The sequence below is a fragment of the Leucopleurus acutus genome (genome assembly GCF_964270905.1).
Source record: "Leucopleurus acutus genome assembly, chromosome: 18".
Classification (NCBI taxonomy): Eukaryota; Metazoa; Chordata; class Mammalia; order Artiodactyla; family Delphinidae; genus Leucopleurus; species Leucopleurus acutus.
Genome location: NC_139160.1, coordinates 2,937,041 through 2,951,341, shown reverse-complemented (window position 1 = coordinate 2,951,341; position 14,301 = coordinate 2,937,041). Strand labels below are relative to the sequence as shown.

The 14,301-nt window shown below is 53.7% G+C and overlaps 1 protein-coding gene across 5 annotated transcripts in view; it reads left to right on the top strand.

Annotated features, from left to right (window-relative positions):
- Nucleotides 1-12,725, top strand: part of SPATA13 (spermatogenesis associated 13) — a 217,370-nt gene extending 204,645 nt beyond the window's left edge. For all 5 annotated transcript variants that reach the window (XM_082859454.1, XM_082859451.1, XM_082859453.1 and 2 more), the window contains 5 exons: nt 580-812; nt 4,132-4,261; nt 5,968-6,340; nt 6,774-6,848; nt 8,644-12,725. In XM_082859454.1, the coding sequence (XP_082715580.1) occupies nt 580-812; nt 4,132-4,261; nt 5,968-6,340; nt 6,774-6,848; nt 8,644-8,822 (990 nt within the window). In that variant the 3' untranslated portion in view covers nt 8,823-12,725. The remainder of the gene's footprint in view (nt 1-579; nt 813-4,131; nt 4,262-5,967; nt 6,341-6,773; nt 6,849-8,643) is intronic.
- The last annotated feature ends 1,576 nt before the right edge of the window (nt 12,726-14,301 follow it).

Genomic DNA, 14,301 nt, shown 5'->3' with positions numbered 1-14,301 from the left:
ACCGCAGCTGCGGGCAGGTGGACCTGTGTGAAGGAGGCGGCCTTGGGGCTGAGGAGCCTCGGGGCTGGGAGGGGCCCCCTCGGAATCCCAGGGGGTGGGGCAGCCTGGAGGAGGAGGGGGGGAGGGGAGGAGGAGGGGAGGAGGGGAGGGGAGGAGGTGGCCCCTACGTGGATGGCAGGTGGCAGGGTGGGAAGGAGACCTGTGACCAGGAGATGGGGCTTTGCGCCCACCTGCCCGGGAGAGGAGAAAGGACAGGCGGCAGCCAGGCACAGGGACAGCACCTCCCTCTTCTCCTGGATCAGGCGACACAGGGGGTGACACAGAGGGCGCCGCTCCCCAGGGCGGCCTGTGCGCCCGACACGCCCTTTCAGGGTCTGTGGAAGGGGCCTGGCGTCGGCCGGGACTCTGCGTCCTCGGCAGCCTCTCCCTCCACCCCCAGGGTCTGGACAGGGCCCGTTCCCACGGGGCCCCCTGTCCAGGAACCTCCCCGGGGGTTGGGGGGGAGGCGCTGGGTGTTGTCCATCCTCGTGAGGGTCCAGAGCCGACCTGTCCTGACAGAGCTGTGCCCCCCCTTCCCAGCAAGAAGGCTTCGCCATCTACTCCGAGTACTGCAACAACCACCCGGGCGCCTGCGCCGAGCTGGCGGGCCTGATGAAGCAGGGCCGCTACCGACACTTCTTCGAGGCCTGCCGCCTGCTGCAGCAGATGATCGACATCGCCATTGACGGCTTCCTGCTGACGCCGGTGCAGAAGATCTGCAAGTACCCGCTGCAGCTGGCCGAGCTGCTCAAGTACACCACTCAGGAGCACAGGTGAGGCACCGAAGAGGACGCAGGGTCACGTGAAGCTTCCGCAGGGAGCTTGGGGGCGGGTGCAGGGGCGGGGCTTCCCCTGGATGCCAGCACGCGGGGGGGGGGGGGGGGGGGGGGGGGCGGGGGCAGGGGGGGCAGCGAGCAGTGGGGCGCGGGGCAGCGGGGGCGGGGGGCGGGGAGGGCTGCGGTGCCCTCCTGGTGCTCTCAGTCAGCCGTCGGGAAGATGTTTCCAGGTCGTTTAGAAAGTTTAAGGTTGTTAACTACTGAAATGGGGCCATTGAACAGCCTCCCGAATAGCCATTTCTAGAGATATTAGAAAATAAGAATTAATTCTTAAACTGTGTCATGAGCAGGTGGGGGATTTTTATTGTGTTGTCTGTCATTATAATTGACATGTGTTTTATAAATACTCTTGTAGCTACTCAGTAGTGAATAAAAACAATTTAAAAAAATAGACTGGTGTGAATACAGTTTCAGAAATACTTTCTTTCCTCTTATTTATCCTTAAGATGTTTCAGGCCAGCTCACCCTCAGAGCAGTAAGTCAGCCCTCGGTGTCCGAGGAGATTGGCTTCAGGGCCCCTGGACACTAAAATCTGAGGATGCTCCAGTCCCTTATAGAAAACGGCTCAGTGTTCACATATAACCCGTGCGCAGCTGCCCAGATAGTTTACCTCATCTCTAGATGGCTTGTGATATCTAATACGATGTAAATGCTGTGTAAATAGTTGCTGGCCTGTGGCAAGTTTTGCTCTTTGGAGCTTTCTGGAATCTTTTTCCCAAATATTTTCAATCTGCGGTTGGTTGAATCATGGATGCAGAACCCCTAGGTATGCAGGGCTGGCTGTGTTATATATATGCTGGAACAAAAAGTTCCTTCGCAGACGGGTGAGGACACAGAAAAATTTGAACTCTGAAACAGAGCAGGGAGTCTCAAGGGTGCAGCGTAGTGTGTGGGCTCCACTGGGGGGACACATCCTCCTGAGATCCTGTTGGGCTCTGAGCCCTTTCTGGTCCAGCTCGGTGCTTGTTCTGTCTCCTGATCCCATCCACCCTGTTCCCTCCGGCTCTGAGCATAGGGCTTCTCGTCATGGTTACCTGAATGCTCCATCTCCCTTTGGGGCTTACTTTGTGAATTCTTCTGAGGGACCCAAAAATACTGACCTCTGCTTACCGAGTAGCAACTCATCACTTCCCCGCATGCACAGAACAACGTCTGATCGTGCTGTGATTGTACGTGAGCTGTCACCCATTATGTGTTGGAGCAGGCCTGCCCCCTCTCTGAGATGTGGGGAAGGGTCTCCACCACAGGGCCCCTTTCGCCGGCAGCCATGGGGTCCTCTGTGTTCTCAGCAGCCCACAACTGGCAGGCCAGTGGGGACACAGCCGTCGTCCAGCAAGGTTTTAGGACAAAGCTTTTTGTTTTCGATGAGAACCAGGCCTCATCCGTGACATCCGTGTCACGGCACAAAGCTTTCACTCCACCTGCAGCCCTTGGAAGGACAGTCTTGAAGGGGTCTAGTGAGAAAAGGGAGCGGGGAGAAACCGTGCCCAGAGGGAATCCGCTGCAGCACACGGCACGGCTCTGGGTTTCAACATCTAACTGTTGCCCCGAGAGCAGTGGGATTCTCCACGGCAGCGCATGCTCCGGAGGATGCGGGGGACAGGTCATTCTTCTGTCCTCTGCGCCTGGACTCCTGCGCAGAGACGGGGCTGGGACAGGGGTCTTTTCGCAATTAGATCAGAAGGTCGAAAGAAAGAGCTGGGTCGCTAAGCAACATACCCAGATGATGATGTTAGTTTCAAGAATTAAGGTGAAAGGAATAAAAGAAAGGAGTTGATTGAAATAGATAAAAAGAAAGAGCTATGTTATGTTTTTCTGATGGAAAAATCAGAAAACTTTGACAGAAAGAAAATAGCAAAGTCAAGCGAGTCACAAATTTGAAGACATTTTTTAAAAAATAAAATGTCATCGTGATGAGGAACCTGAGAAAATAAATAAGCAAATTAAGAAGTAGAACATCTCGAAAGACAGGGAAGCTATGCCAGGAGTGTGCTCATCACCCTTCAACACTTAGTTTTTCTCTTTTAAGGACATTTTTCACTGTGAGGCATCTGCACAGTCTGATTGTTTCAAAACAAATCATTTTAAAAGAAATGACAAAAAGCCCATTTCCTTGTCTGAAGTAAAACAAAACAAAATATTTTTAAAAACCATTACACTCTGCCTCTTTCCTGGAATTGTACAGAAAAACTTGTGGGAAAAAAGTGCAATTATTTTGCACACTTTCTTCATTGCTGGAGCCCTTTCTGAGGGGGTGTTTGCTCCCATTATTTTGGCAGCCCCTGTGTGTCACTTTGTTCTTCTTTTCTGCTCCACTTCTGTCTGAAGACAGTGGGGTGTGGTCTGTCCGGGAATGGGGTAGCGGGGATGCCCAGGGACCTCCCAGGAGTGCAGATGAACGGTGTTTGGTACATAGACAGCAGAGTCTGCTCCCAAGGCTTTTTTCCTGGCTGTGCAGGAGGACTGCAATCCAGTCCACCTGAGACCCAGAGGCTCTGTGTGTCCTGGAAGACACAGGAAAGCGTGGGGGGAGAAAAAAAGACTTAGCTTGTTAGCTGGGCGACCGGTTTACATGTCCCTGAATTGTTAACGTGAAGCGAGACTTGAATGTAAACGTTTCCGGCCCCAGACACACTCTCTGGCAGCCTGTGTGCAGATTGGAGCTTCAGTTTTCCTGGTGCCTCCAGGGTTAGAGGAGCTGCTGGGGGAGACATGTGAGTCTGATTTGACTGTGGCCGGTAGAAAGCACCAGAAGTAAAGCTGCGTGGATGAGGGAAAGGTCGTGTCCGCAGTTACGTAACTCACTTGTGTCCTCCCCTCCTTTCCTGACTCAGGGCAAATCACCCCTCTTGAGAATGGGTGGGGATCACTGAAGTACTTTATATGGCAGAACTAGCTCTATGAGGATTAGAGCAATAACAGAGGCCTGTCTTTTCTTTATTAATGAAAATAATCTGTCATCACTGTGACTAAAACTTATTTCTTGTGACCTTTGCTTCATTTCACTGTGGCTTCTGGGAAACGAACGGCAACATTCTTATTCCACAGAATTCTGGGTGGCGTTCGGTCGGCTCCCTTAACCTCTGCGAACTGTAGCCTATTCACGAAGGAACAAGGGAAGGGGAACAGTGGCTGTTGTTTAAAGGCCATCTTGTCTAGACTGTCAGTGCACAGTCACAGATGGAATGTATTATTTCGTAGGTCCTCATTTGCAAGGTGCCCATTACGTGGTTAAAGTTAACCCCTCACTTTGCAGCGATTACAGGAACATAAAGGCAGCGTACGAGGCCATGAAGAACGTCGCCTGTTTGATCAATGAGCGAAAACGCAAGCTGGAAAGCATAGACAAGATAGCACGGTGGCAGGTGTCCATCGTGGGCTGGGAGGTACGTGGGAGCCCACCCCTACCTGCGGTCCATCGTGGGCGCGGGGCACCTGGGAACCCTCCCCGCTCAGCGCGCATCTCGACCCACACACCCCCGACCTGTGGTCGTCTAAGGCGACGGCCCACTTTGTGTCCCGTGATTGGCGCCCTGTGCTCTTGGCTTTAATGGCATGGTATTTTGATGCACACTGTTAAAGCAGTCGAACGCTTTACCCTCCACCTCCTCCAGGGAGTGCTCTGAAGAGCGTCTGTGACCAATTTGTTGCGTACACCCTGTCTCTCCTGCTTGGCTGTGGGCTCCGTGAGAGCAGCTGGAGAACCTTAGAGTGCAGGTTCTGTCATGGTGGGAGTGTGACTCCTGTGTGATCTGGGCGAGGTTGATGATCCGTCTGTGTGATGGGGAGGGAAACGTTACCTCTCGTAGGGCTGTCGTGAGGATCGCGTGAGACGGTGCCACGGAGCACTTGATGCACAGCCTGTGGCGATGGCCTAGTGCGCACACGCACACGCACACACACACGCTTTTATTTGTTAGAACAGCAGTGACAGTAGCTAGTGCTTGTACTGTGTTCACACGTGCCTGGCGCTGGTCTGAGTCGTTTAAATATATGAACTCATTTAACCCTCTCAATAGTCCTATGAAGTAGGAACTGTTATTACCCCATTTAACAGATGGGGAAACTGAAGCACAGAAAGGTGAGGGAGCAGCATGGGACCCACGGACCACTGCCCCTGAGGCCATCACCGAGGACAATAGCCCACGTTGTTCAGATGGTTTTCAGACACAGGAAGAGCCATCCTGCATCAGATCAATTGATCAGAGCTCACTCTCCCCAAAGATTGTGAAAGTTTGGATGGAGAAGTTAGGTCTTTAACTAAAGCAGGTGACAGCAGTGACCACTGGAGAGAAATACTCTTCTTTCAAGGCCCTCATGGACTCTGGGAGTTCAGATGGGACCTTGGGGTCCGTGGATCTAAGTCTCCAGGGCACAGAATCGCTGTAGGCAAGTAAATAGAAAAGCTATTTCGGAGTCGAGATCTTTTGCCTCCAAAAACTATTGTGTATAACCGGGACTAGAGGAGGGTGAAATCTTACAGTCAAAGGCCAGTGTCCTGGCAGATACCACAAAGTTACACTGGATTAGAGCCGACCTAAATATTACAGAAGCGTGTTTCTCCTCCTGTTCTTCGACTCTGACATTTAGGGGATAATTTCTTGTCAGAAGTTTACCAATTTCTTGCTGGCAGCTTGCCATCTGGCCTCTTGTTTCCAAGACCCTGAGCTAGTTATGCCGGGGAGCTGCATAGAAGCCCCCCGAGTCTGCAGCACTGTGCCCCTAGCCACAGGGGTCTCCTTGTTCTCGGGGGTCGGTCCAGGCCAGCTGCCATTTCGGATCCTGATTGGATCCCACCCATCCAGAATTTTTCACCAGATCTTTCTGATAAGGGAGACCCCTCAGGTAACATAGGGGCTCAATCACATTTTCCCATGGAATAGGGAAAAGAGAGAAGAGTTTTCCTGCACAAGGAGGCTGACGGCCGAGGTCTGACCGGCCTTTGAGGCCTTGCCCTGCACGTGGGCCTCGTGTAACTGGCCCGCCCGTGGGGATTCATGCCAGGGCCTCCCCCCCCAGCTCCACCCGATGCCCGGTACCCTAAGACCTCGCGTCAGGGCACCTCAGGACATGTGTCCACCCTTCCCTCCAGGGCCAGGACATCCTCGAGCGCAGCTCGGAGCTGATCCACTCCGGGGAGCTGACCAGGGTCACCCGGCAGGGCAAGAGCCAGCAGCGGACGTTCTTCCTGTTTGACCACCAACTGGTGGCCTGCAAGAAAGACCTGCTGCGGAGGGACGTGCTCTACTACCGCGGCAGCACAGACATGGACGCCGTGGAACTCGTGGACCTGGAGGACGGCCGCGACGGTGCCCGCACCCTCGGCGTCAGAAACGCCTTCAAGCTGGTCAGCAGGACGGGTGACGAGGCGCACCTGTTCTGTGCCAAGAAGCCTGAGGACAAGGCGCGGTGGCTGCAGGCCTGCAGGGACGAGCGCAGGCGGGTGCAGGAGGACCGGGCGATGGGTGAGCCCTGGGGTCTTGGCCCTTCCCCCGCCTCTCCCGGTTCACCCCCCGTGGGGAAAAGACCAGGGAGCTGCAGGTCCTGATATTCCTAAACCTGCTTACAAGACCGACAGGGACAGGTGTGCCGTGGGTCCTATTGTTGGACCCATTTCACAGATGAGGAAACTGAGGCTGAAGGCACCAGCCCACTCTTAGAAGGCGGGTTGTCACTCTTCACGTGTCCCGGTAGGGAGAGTGGTGGTGTGGCCATCCTGGTGATAATCGTCCTCCTCCTCCACTCCCTTCAACCCCTTATACTCACTTCCTGAAGGATTAAGGCCCTTTGCTTTGGGTAATGGAGCAGACCTCAGGGTTAATGTGGGTTCGGTGCAGGTTTTATTCTGAAATGTTTTCACTTGTTTTGAATACATATCACATTTGTTTCTAAACGCAGGAGTGGAAATTTCAGAAAGTCAGAAGAAACTTGCCATGTTAAATGCTCAAAAGGCAGGACATGGAAAGTCAAAAGGTAAATTTTGAAGAATGTTTTTCACCTCTTCAGTGTGTGTATGTCAGTACTGGAATTAAAACGGGGAGAAATGCCTGAAGCTGTTAGGTATGACCGACTTAAGTGAAGGAGAGAAGTATGGGTAAAACAAGATGATAGTTCAGAGCAGTGGACGGTTTAAAAACCAGATCTGCATTTGGTTCTGAACATCCTTTAGTACGTGCTTACGTTTCAAGAGGAGTCTGTACAAGGTGTTTGACTTGGGGCCGAGGAGCTTCTAGACGCCCCTGCCCTGCCCTCTGAGCGTCCCCCCTGCAGAGGGAGGGATTATCCATCCACAGGCCAACCAGCCCAGGAGTCTGGGGCATGTGAGGAGGAAATCTCCAACCCCAGACTGCTTATCGGCTGAAGGCATGTCCTAGTTCAGATGAGAAAAAAGATGTCAAAGTTCACTGTGTCAAGCAGGGGGCGAAAGCAAAAGAAGATCCTCTGGCTTCTTTAGGGCCTGGATTCTCTACCCCGCAGGCACATTCTGTGGGAACGACCTGGGCAGCTCTTACAAAATACCAAGGCCCGGGACACGGACCCCAGAGTCCACACATGCATAGTACAAATATTCCAGCGCAACAGAAATGAAACAATAAGGATTCTTATTCCAAAACTACATGTTGTATTTCTGCAAACTTTATTCACGTGAAATTTATCCCATTGGGTATTTTCCTACCCGAAAATGCAAAAACAAGGACCAGTTGAGCCCAGGACCGATGGGCCGAGAAGAATTTATTACCAGAACAGCATTTAGCAAAGCCCTGCTTCCTCTGCTCAAATGCAGAATTTCCTGCCGCCGCCCCCCCTCCCCCCACACACACTAAGTTAACAGATATCTTCAAGGCAGAAAATCTCATTTTAAGTATTTCTTGCATCTCCAGTTTGGATGGCAGGTGACTGGTAAATACCAGTTTATTGGGATCCACTAGTTCCCGTCCATATCTTCCAAGGATCACTGGCTCAGCGGCCAGGCAGCTAGTTCAAAGGAGCTCTCATGCTTCTGGGGGTCACCTGTCCTGCACTTTCCATGAGTTCTCCCATGTCATCCTCTCTGCCGCCCTGGAAGAGGAGGAGAGCCTTGTGGCAGGTCAGGGGCAGGGAGGGTTTGTGGACGGAGGCCTCTCTTCTTCCCAAACTCCCACTCTCTCCTCTCTCCATGCTGACTTTCACAGCGCGTGGTCTTGTAGCTAATATAACACAACTTTCTGACCACCTGTGCACAGGTTTTATATGCCAGCTCCAAAGAAACAGTTTTGGTTAATTCGATGAGGTATCAGGGCACTACTCTAAGCACGTTACTTACATTCACTCATTTAATTCTCATAACAACCCAGAGGGCACCGTTACCCCATCTTAGACATTGGAAAACTGAGGCTCAGAGGAACCAAATCATTGCATCCCGTAAGTGGCGAGCAGCGTGAGCTCCAGGCTCTCACAGAAAGCACTCCGCTGCTTCCCATCCCACACAGACGTCCAGATCCAGTCCTGCCGGTGAAATTTACACAGTGGCCCTGGGTTTCTGTTTCCTTCCCGGTCACTTGGCTGTCACGGTACTGTCCTGGGAGGGTTTTAAGTGAGGATTCAGTGCGGTAGTCTGTGTCCCGATTGGCACACAGGGTCTGAGTGTGTCAGGATGGCCGTTCGGGACCCCTTTGGGGGAGGTGACTGGAGGGTCGGCCTGGGGCGTGGGGACCAGCACTTGCTTTTCCCTTTGGGCTGCCGCCGGCGCTGAGTCCGTGGCCCTCTGCCCTCCTCACCCCTGCATCAGGCTACGGTGGAGGATGCCCCTCGGCCCCCCCGCTCCAGAGCCTGCGGCCGGTCCACCAGCGCCACGTCACCGTGCCCGCCAGCCTGCCACAACAGCAGGTGTTCGCCCTGGCGGAGCCCAAGAGGAAGCCGTCGCTGTTCTGGCACACCTTCAACAAGCTCACCCCCTTCAGGAAGTGACGTGGGGACCGGGGAGAGGGGCCCCCGTGCCCCTCCTGGGCCCCGTCCAAGGAGTCTACTCCGCACGTGTCACAGGGATCCGGTGCTGAAAACCTCTCCTGGGGACGCAGTGAGGAGGACCTGGCCTCGCCTGCGGTCGCAGAGGCCCAGCTGCCTTCTCGGGAGGGAGGGGGGTCATGACGCACAGCTCCAGTGTCCCCTGGACCGCTCCCCGCCGTGAGCCCACCGAGGCGGCCGGCGCTGGGGAATCGGAGTGGGCTCTGGAGATGCTGGACGGGGAGCCGGGAGCATCGCCGAGGACGAGCTGCAGTCCAGGCCCCGGGAGGGGCTCCCCGAGGTGGATGGGCAGGGCCACTTTGCCTTCGGTCTTGAAGGGGAGGGGAGTGCCGGGGTCACGGGGTGGCGGGTGGTGACCGCAGCCCCGTCGGGGCCCTGGGGTCCCCTGGTGTCTTCCTCATCCACGCAGTCGCCAAATGGTGGGCCGGCCTCTCCGGCAGGCTCCTGCGCACATGGTCCAGGGCCCGCGGTGCACAGAGACCCACGCGCTCCAAAGACGCCGTTGCTTTCAGGGGGCAGGGAGCCCGCTGCTGGCTCTGTACACTTGTCCCCGCCCGTGTGCCACTCCCCGAGCAGAAACCTGAGAAACTTCACGCACGTGCACTTCCAGTGGGAAAACCGATTTCATTTCGTTTGAGGACGAAGTGAACGTGCAGACCTCCCAGTTGAAACATGTCCTTAAAAGAGCATCCGTGTGCCTGTTCCTCCCTCTGCCTCTGTCCTCGCCGATCAAGGGACAGTGACACGTACCTTCTTCCACTGAAAACCACGAGGCTCAAGGGTCCTGCTTCCTCCATGTTTGAAGCCACCTTTGTCCCACGCCCCCGAGCAGTAGTGCCAGCCGTGCCATGCTTAGCATGTCGACAGGTTTCTGAAGATCGGTTCCGTATGGAAGAGACCTCACGAAATAGATCCAGACTCAGAGAGAGCAGCCCGCTCTAGCGAAGGCCACGCGGCCGACGCCGGTCGGCAGCAACCTCCTTGCCTTTCCTCGATGGTAAATTTTGATGAAAATGGCTTTTAAACGTGAGACACCTTTCCGTTGACCTCGTGCACCGGGCGGGGGTCCTGTTACATGTCTTGTGGTTTTCTACTCGGGAATCTCTTTTTGGTGTTGAAACCTCAAAACTTCTCTTTTCTACCCAGTCCCTGCTTGAGAGTAAACACACCTGTATGGTCTTAACAGAGGGGACACCTGAGACTCCAGGTGTGGGCCCCCTCCTCCTCACACCCAGAGCTGTTCCGGGGGGGCAGGGGGACCCAGGCGGTGCTGCCTCTGCGGACCTCGGGGCCCAGGTCCCGGCACGGAAGCCGCTTCTGTGAGGAAGCTCCTCGGGAGGTGCCGTGGGTCCGCGTGCTCGTGTGTGTGTGTGTGTGTGTGTGTGTGTGTGTGTGTGTGTGTGTCCTTTCTGAAGAGACTTCTCAATTTCCGTTGCATTTATATAACTGACCTTTTTACTAACAAGATATAATGATACATTTTGAATACTATGCTTAATATGCTTTTCGTGGGCCCCCTCAGCAAACATTGTCGGGCCTCTGTGCTAAACAGAGTTGTTTGTTTATACGGCAGTTGTGAACAGTTGGGTTGCTTTTTTTTTTTTTTTAATAGAATTACTTTGAGGAAGTAAAGAAAGTCAGTTGCTCATGTTATATTTCCAGTGAGGACTCACCCCCAGTGCAGAAGCACCCAGAGGGCCCCCATCTCCCCCGTTGTCCAGAGCACAGGGACAAAGGGCTGGACGTGCTGTCGGCAGCCCTGGTCTGTCTCTCGGCCGAGCCCTGACTCCTGGCTCCACCCTCCTCCCCTAAAGCTTCCCAACAGAGGAGCAGGAAGCATGGACACCAGGGCACGTGGTGACAGTCCCTTAGTCAGATGTCCATCCTCGGTGGCTCCTGCTTGGATTTCCAGGTGATTTGAAAACTGCTAAAATGCGTTTAAAAGGATAGAACGTCCTTTGTCCTCTTTAAATCTGTGTGTCTAGCTTGGGTTTATTAGCAAACGCCTGCGTTCTCTACAGGATAGATGGCTCGGTGTTCTGTTTTTACATTTGACGAACTTCCTTCCTTTTTTTTTTTTTTTTTTTTTTGCGGTACGCGGGCCTCTCACTGCTGAGGCCTCTCCCGTTGCGGAGCACAGGCTCCGGACGCGCAGGCCCAGCGGCCATGGCTCACGGGCCCAGCCGCTCCGTGGCATGTGGGATCCGCCCGGACCGGGGCACGAACCCGCGTCCCCTGCATCGGCAGGCGGACTCTCAACCACTGCGCCACCAGGGAAGCCCTGAACTTCCTTCTTGATTTCTCGCATGTTCCACTTGGAGAGAAAAAGAGAAAAAACGAAGAGACTCCCTGCACAGGTTGTGTATGAATTTCACTGGGAATCTCGCTTTCTCTGTCTGTCTTTTTCTCTTTTTAACACTACACTGCGTGGTATCGGTGGACCACGCCCCCCCCCCATAAAGATGGCATAAGATTTTGATGAATTTCACTTACTCTATCATGTTTCAGAGTTTGCCAACTCTGTTGAAAGACCTTTGAAATGGCCTCAGGTCCAAAGCAGCCTTCTCGGTTTTTGATGATGCCTAACATGTATAACAACCTTGCAGTAGATTGTAAGCAGTCGTACAACAGAATACCTGTGGAGTCCTGGAGAAATGGCATTCTTTGTCTTTGGCCTGCAAACTGGAAGAAGAGTGGCGGGGATTTGCCAGGGCTTTCCTGGGACACCTGTGTCTCTTGCTCTCGGTACATCTGATCTCTTCCCACCCCCTGCCGTAGACCTGATTTTGTAGTTGAAAACATTTCACCCCCATCTGCACACTCCTTCTGAATATCGTCGTGCCTTTTTATTCGTAATACGAGGACTGAGCTCCATGCCTGTTCAGAAAATCCCCTCAATCCTACATTGCTGTTGTCTAGACACAGAGCAAAAGTACATTTAATTCAAAACCTGTTTCACAATAGAAATCTTTTGTAAAAGCCACGCACCGGCATTTTATCGGCTGGGAATCTCTACGGGCCCAGACTGCTGATTCTCCTCAGTGCAGATCAGCTTAGTCACCAAGCCAGGGTAGAAAAACCCGACCACCGGAGTTAGGGAAGAAATCGCGGTGTAATATTTTGTTGAGGAGAGGAGAAACAGACGTGTCCCTCACAGTCCAGTGCCAACAAGCGTGGATAAATGTGGCTCACAGGCCAGGGACGCCGGGCGCACACCGAGAAGGCCACTGCCCCAAAGCAGTTGTCCCTGTAATAAGCTTAGCCCGCAAGTCCTCCCTGTTAACGTTTCACCTGGCGGACGCTGCCCTTCTCGGGATGGAGGCAGCGGAGGTGGAGTCCCAAAGATTCGGAAAATAGTAAGTGGAAACTGTGATCTTGAAGAAAACAAACAAACCCAGGAGCATAAATATCGGATGCATATTTCGTAACAACAAACTTAACATTACTGTCTTCAGTTGTTTATTAAGTATCTGACACTTGAATTTAGAAAATACTGTAACCGATTCTGTAATTTACCAGTCGGTCTCTTTTTGTAAATATTAGCGTCCACAGTGTTTGACTTACCTACTTCGCAAGGCTTTTGGTGACCTGTTCCCTCAATGCTAACTCACCGGCCTCAAGGTGATGTTATCTGTATAGGTCAAGTGACAGCTTCCAGACTGATGAGGCAGCTGTTGACAGCTGAATTGGGTTGTGCAAGATCGCTGTAACTTGATATGTATTTTCTCTGAAGATTTTGTAAAAAAAAAAAAAAAAAATTTACAATGTTATTTGAATGATTTCTTGTAAATGCTGTGAATCTATATTTGTTGTTTTGTATCTGTATATTAAAGTTAATTTGCCAAACTGGCTGTAGTAATGCATTGGAGTGTGTGTGTGTGTGTGTGTGTGTGTGTGTGTGTGTAACACATATATATATATTTTTTTTTTTTTTTTTTTTCCCTCTGTACATGGGCCTCTCACCGCTGTGGCCTCTCCTGTTGCGGAGCACAGGCTCCGGACGCACAGGCTCAGCGGCCATGGCTCACGGGCGCAGCCGCTCCGTGGCATGTGGGATCTTCCCGGACCGGGGCTCGAACCCGTGTCCCCTGCATCAGCAGGCGGACTCTCAACCGCTGCGCCACCAGGGAAGCCCCATAACATATATTTTAAATGGAGAGTGAGTGCTAGGAGGCTTTCTGGGATTTGCAGCTCCTTCCCTGCCTGGACACTGACAGATTTCTTTTCAGCAAAAATCATCCGTTAATGAACTGATGAAAACTGCTGGGGTGGGTGCAGGAGAAGGAAGGCCCTGAGGGGAACAGAGAGCGGCCACTCGACTTGAAAGAAGCCACCAAATATCGGAATGAGACTGGCAAAGCCAAAACTGGAGTGAGAAGCACAGCTCTGGCTCCCGGGGGCGCGAGGCAGATGCGGGCCCTTCCCGGTGGTTCCGGATCCGCAGGTGGCCCCACTCACTTAGCCTTGGTGAGTGGGCTGGATAAGAATTTCCTTCCCTAATTAACAGCTCCGCAAAGTTAAGCAGATAGCCCATTGTTGCTGTGACCGTCATCAGGAAAGCATCCCCACGAAGGTTGCCGCAGCGCCCCTGCTCAGTTGTTTACTCGTAACGGCCTTCGGCTCCCCTCCTTGGGCTGGACTCAAGGGGCTTTGCTTAGGGGGCCAGGGGTGTGGAAGCTCTGGAACCTAACCCCCCCTCGGAGGGCAGTTCTCGCAGCTCAGGAGGGCACCCCGTCGAGGGAGGAGAGGGCTGAGGGTAGGGCCGTCCTCAGAGGGATTCCGGGGAGACGGCCCAGCCCGGGAGCCACTGTCCCATGGGGCACCAGACAGACGGTGAAACGGGCGATCCTCCCATGGGGCGTGTGCTCCAGGGGGACGAGCACGTAGAGCATTACTAGAACACAGCGTGCATTGTAAACATTTGAGTTCTAGAAGGACTTCAGGGATGGGGGCCTTTCCGGGGGGGTTGGGGCAGGAGGCAGGGCGCACGCAGACCCCTGATGGGGAGCCCCGAGCAGCCCTGGGTGAGCTGCTGGGATCCAAGTGCGATGGGAGTTGAGACACCAATGGTGGAAGGTCCATCTCAGGGCTGCGGGCCGGGGCGCTGGGTTGTACCGGGCGGAGTCTAGGCGAGGAGAACTGCTCCAGGGGCAGAGAAAAGGTGGACATAAAACCAGAGGCGGGGGATGACTGGCGAGACAGAATCCAGCAGAGACGATGAGAAAGGAGAGAAGGCCGCTGTCAGGATGCTCGGTGAGGATGCAGGTGCCCGTCATCACCTGGGTGGGTGCTGGGCGCTGCTGCTGTAATCGGATCCAGGAAGGGATGGCGTGGAGGGTGGGTCTGTGACTGTCTGGACCACCCGGTGGAAGCACGGGGCTGGGATGCAGATGGGGGAGGGCCGAGCAGAGAGCAGGCAGCT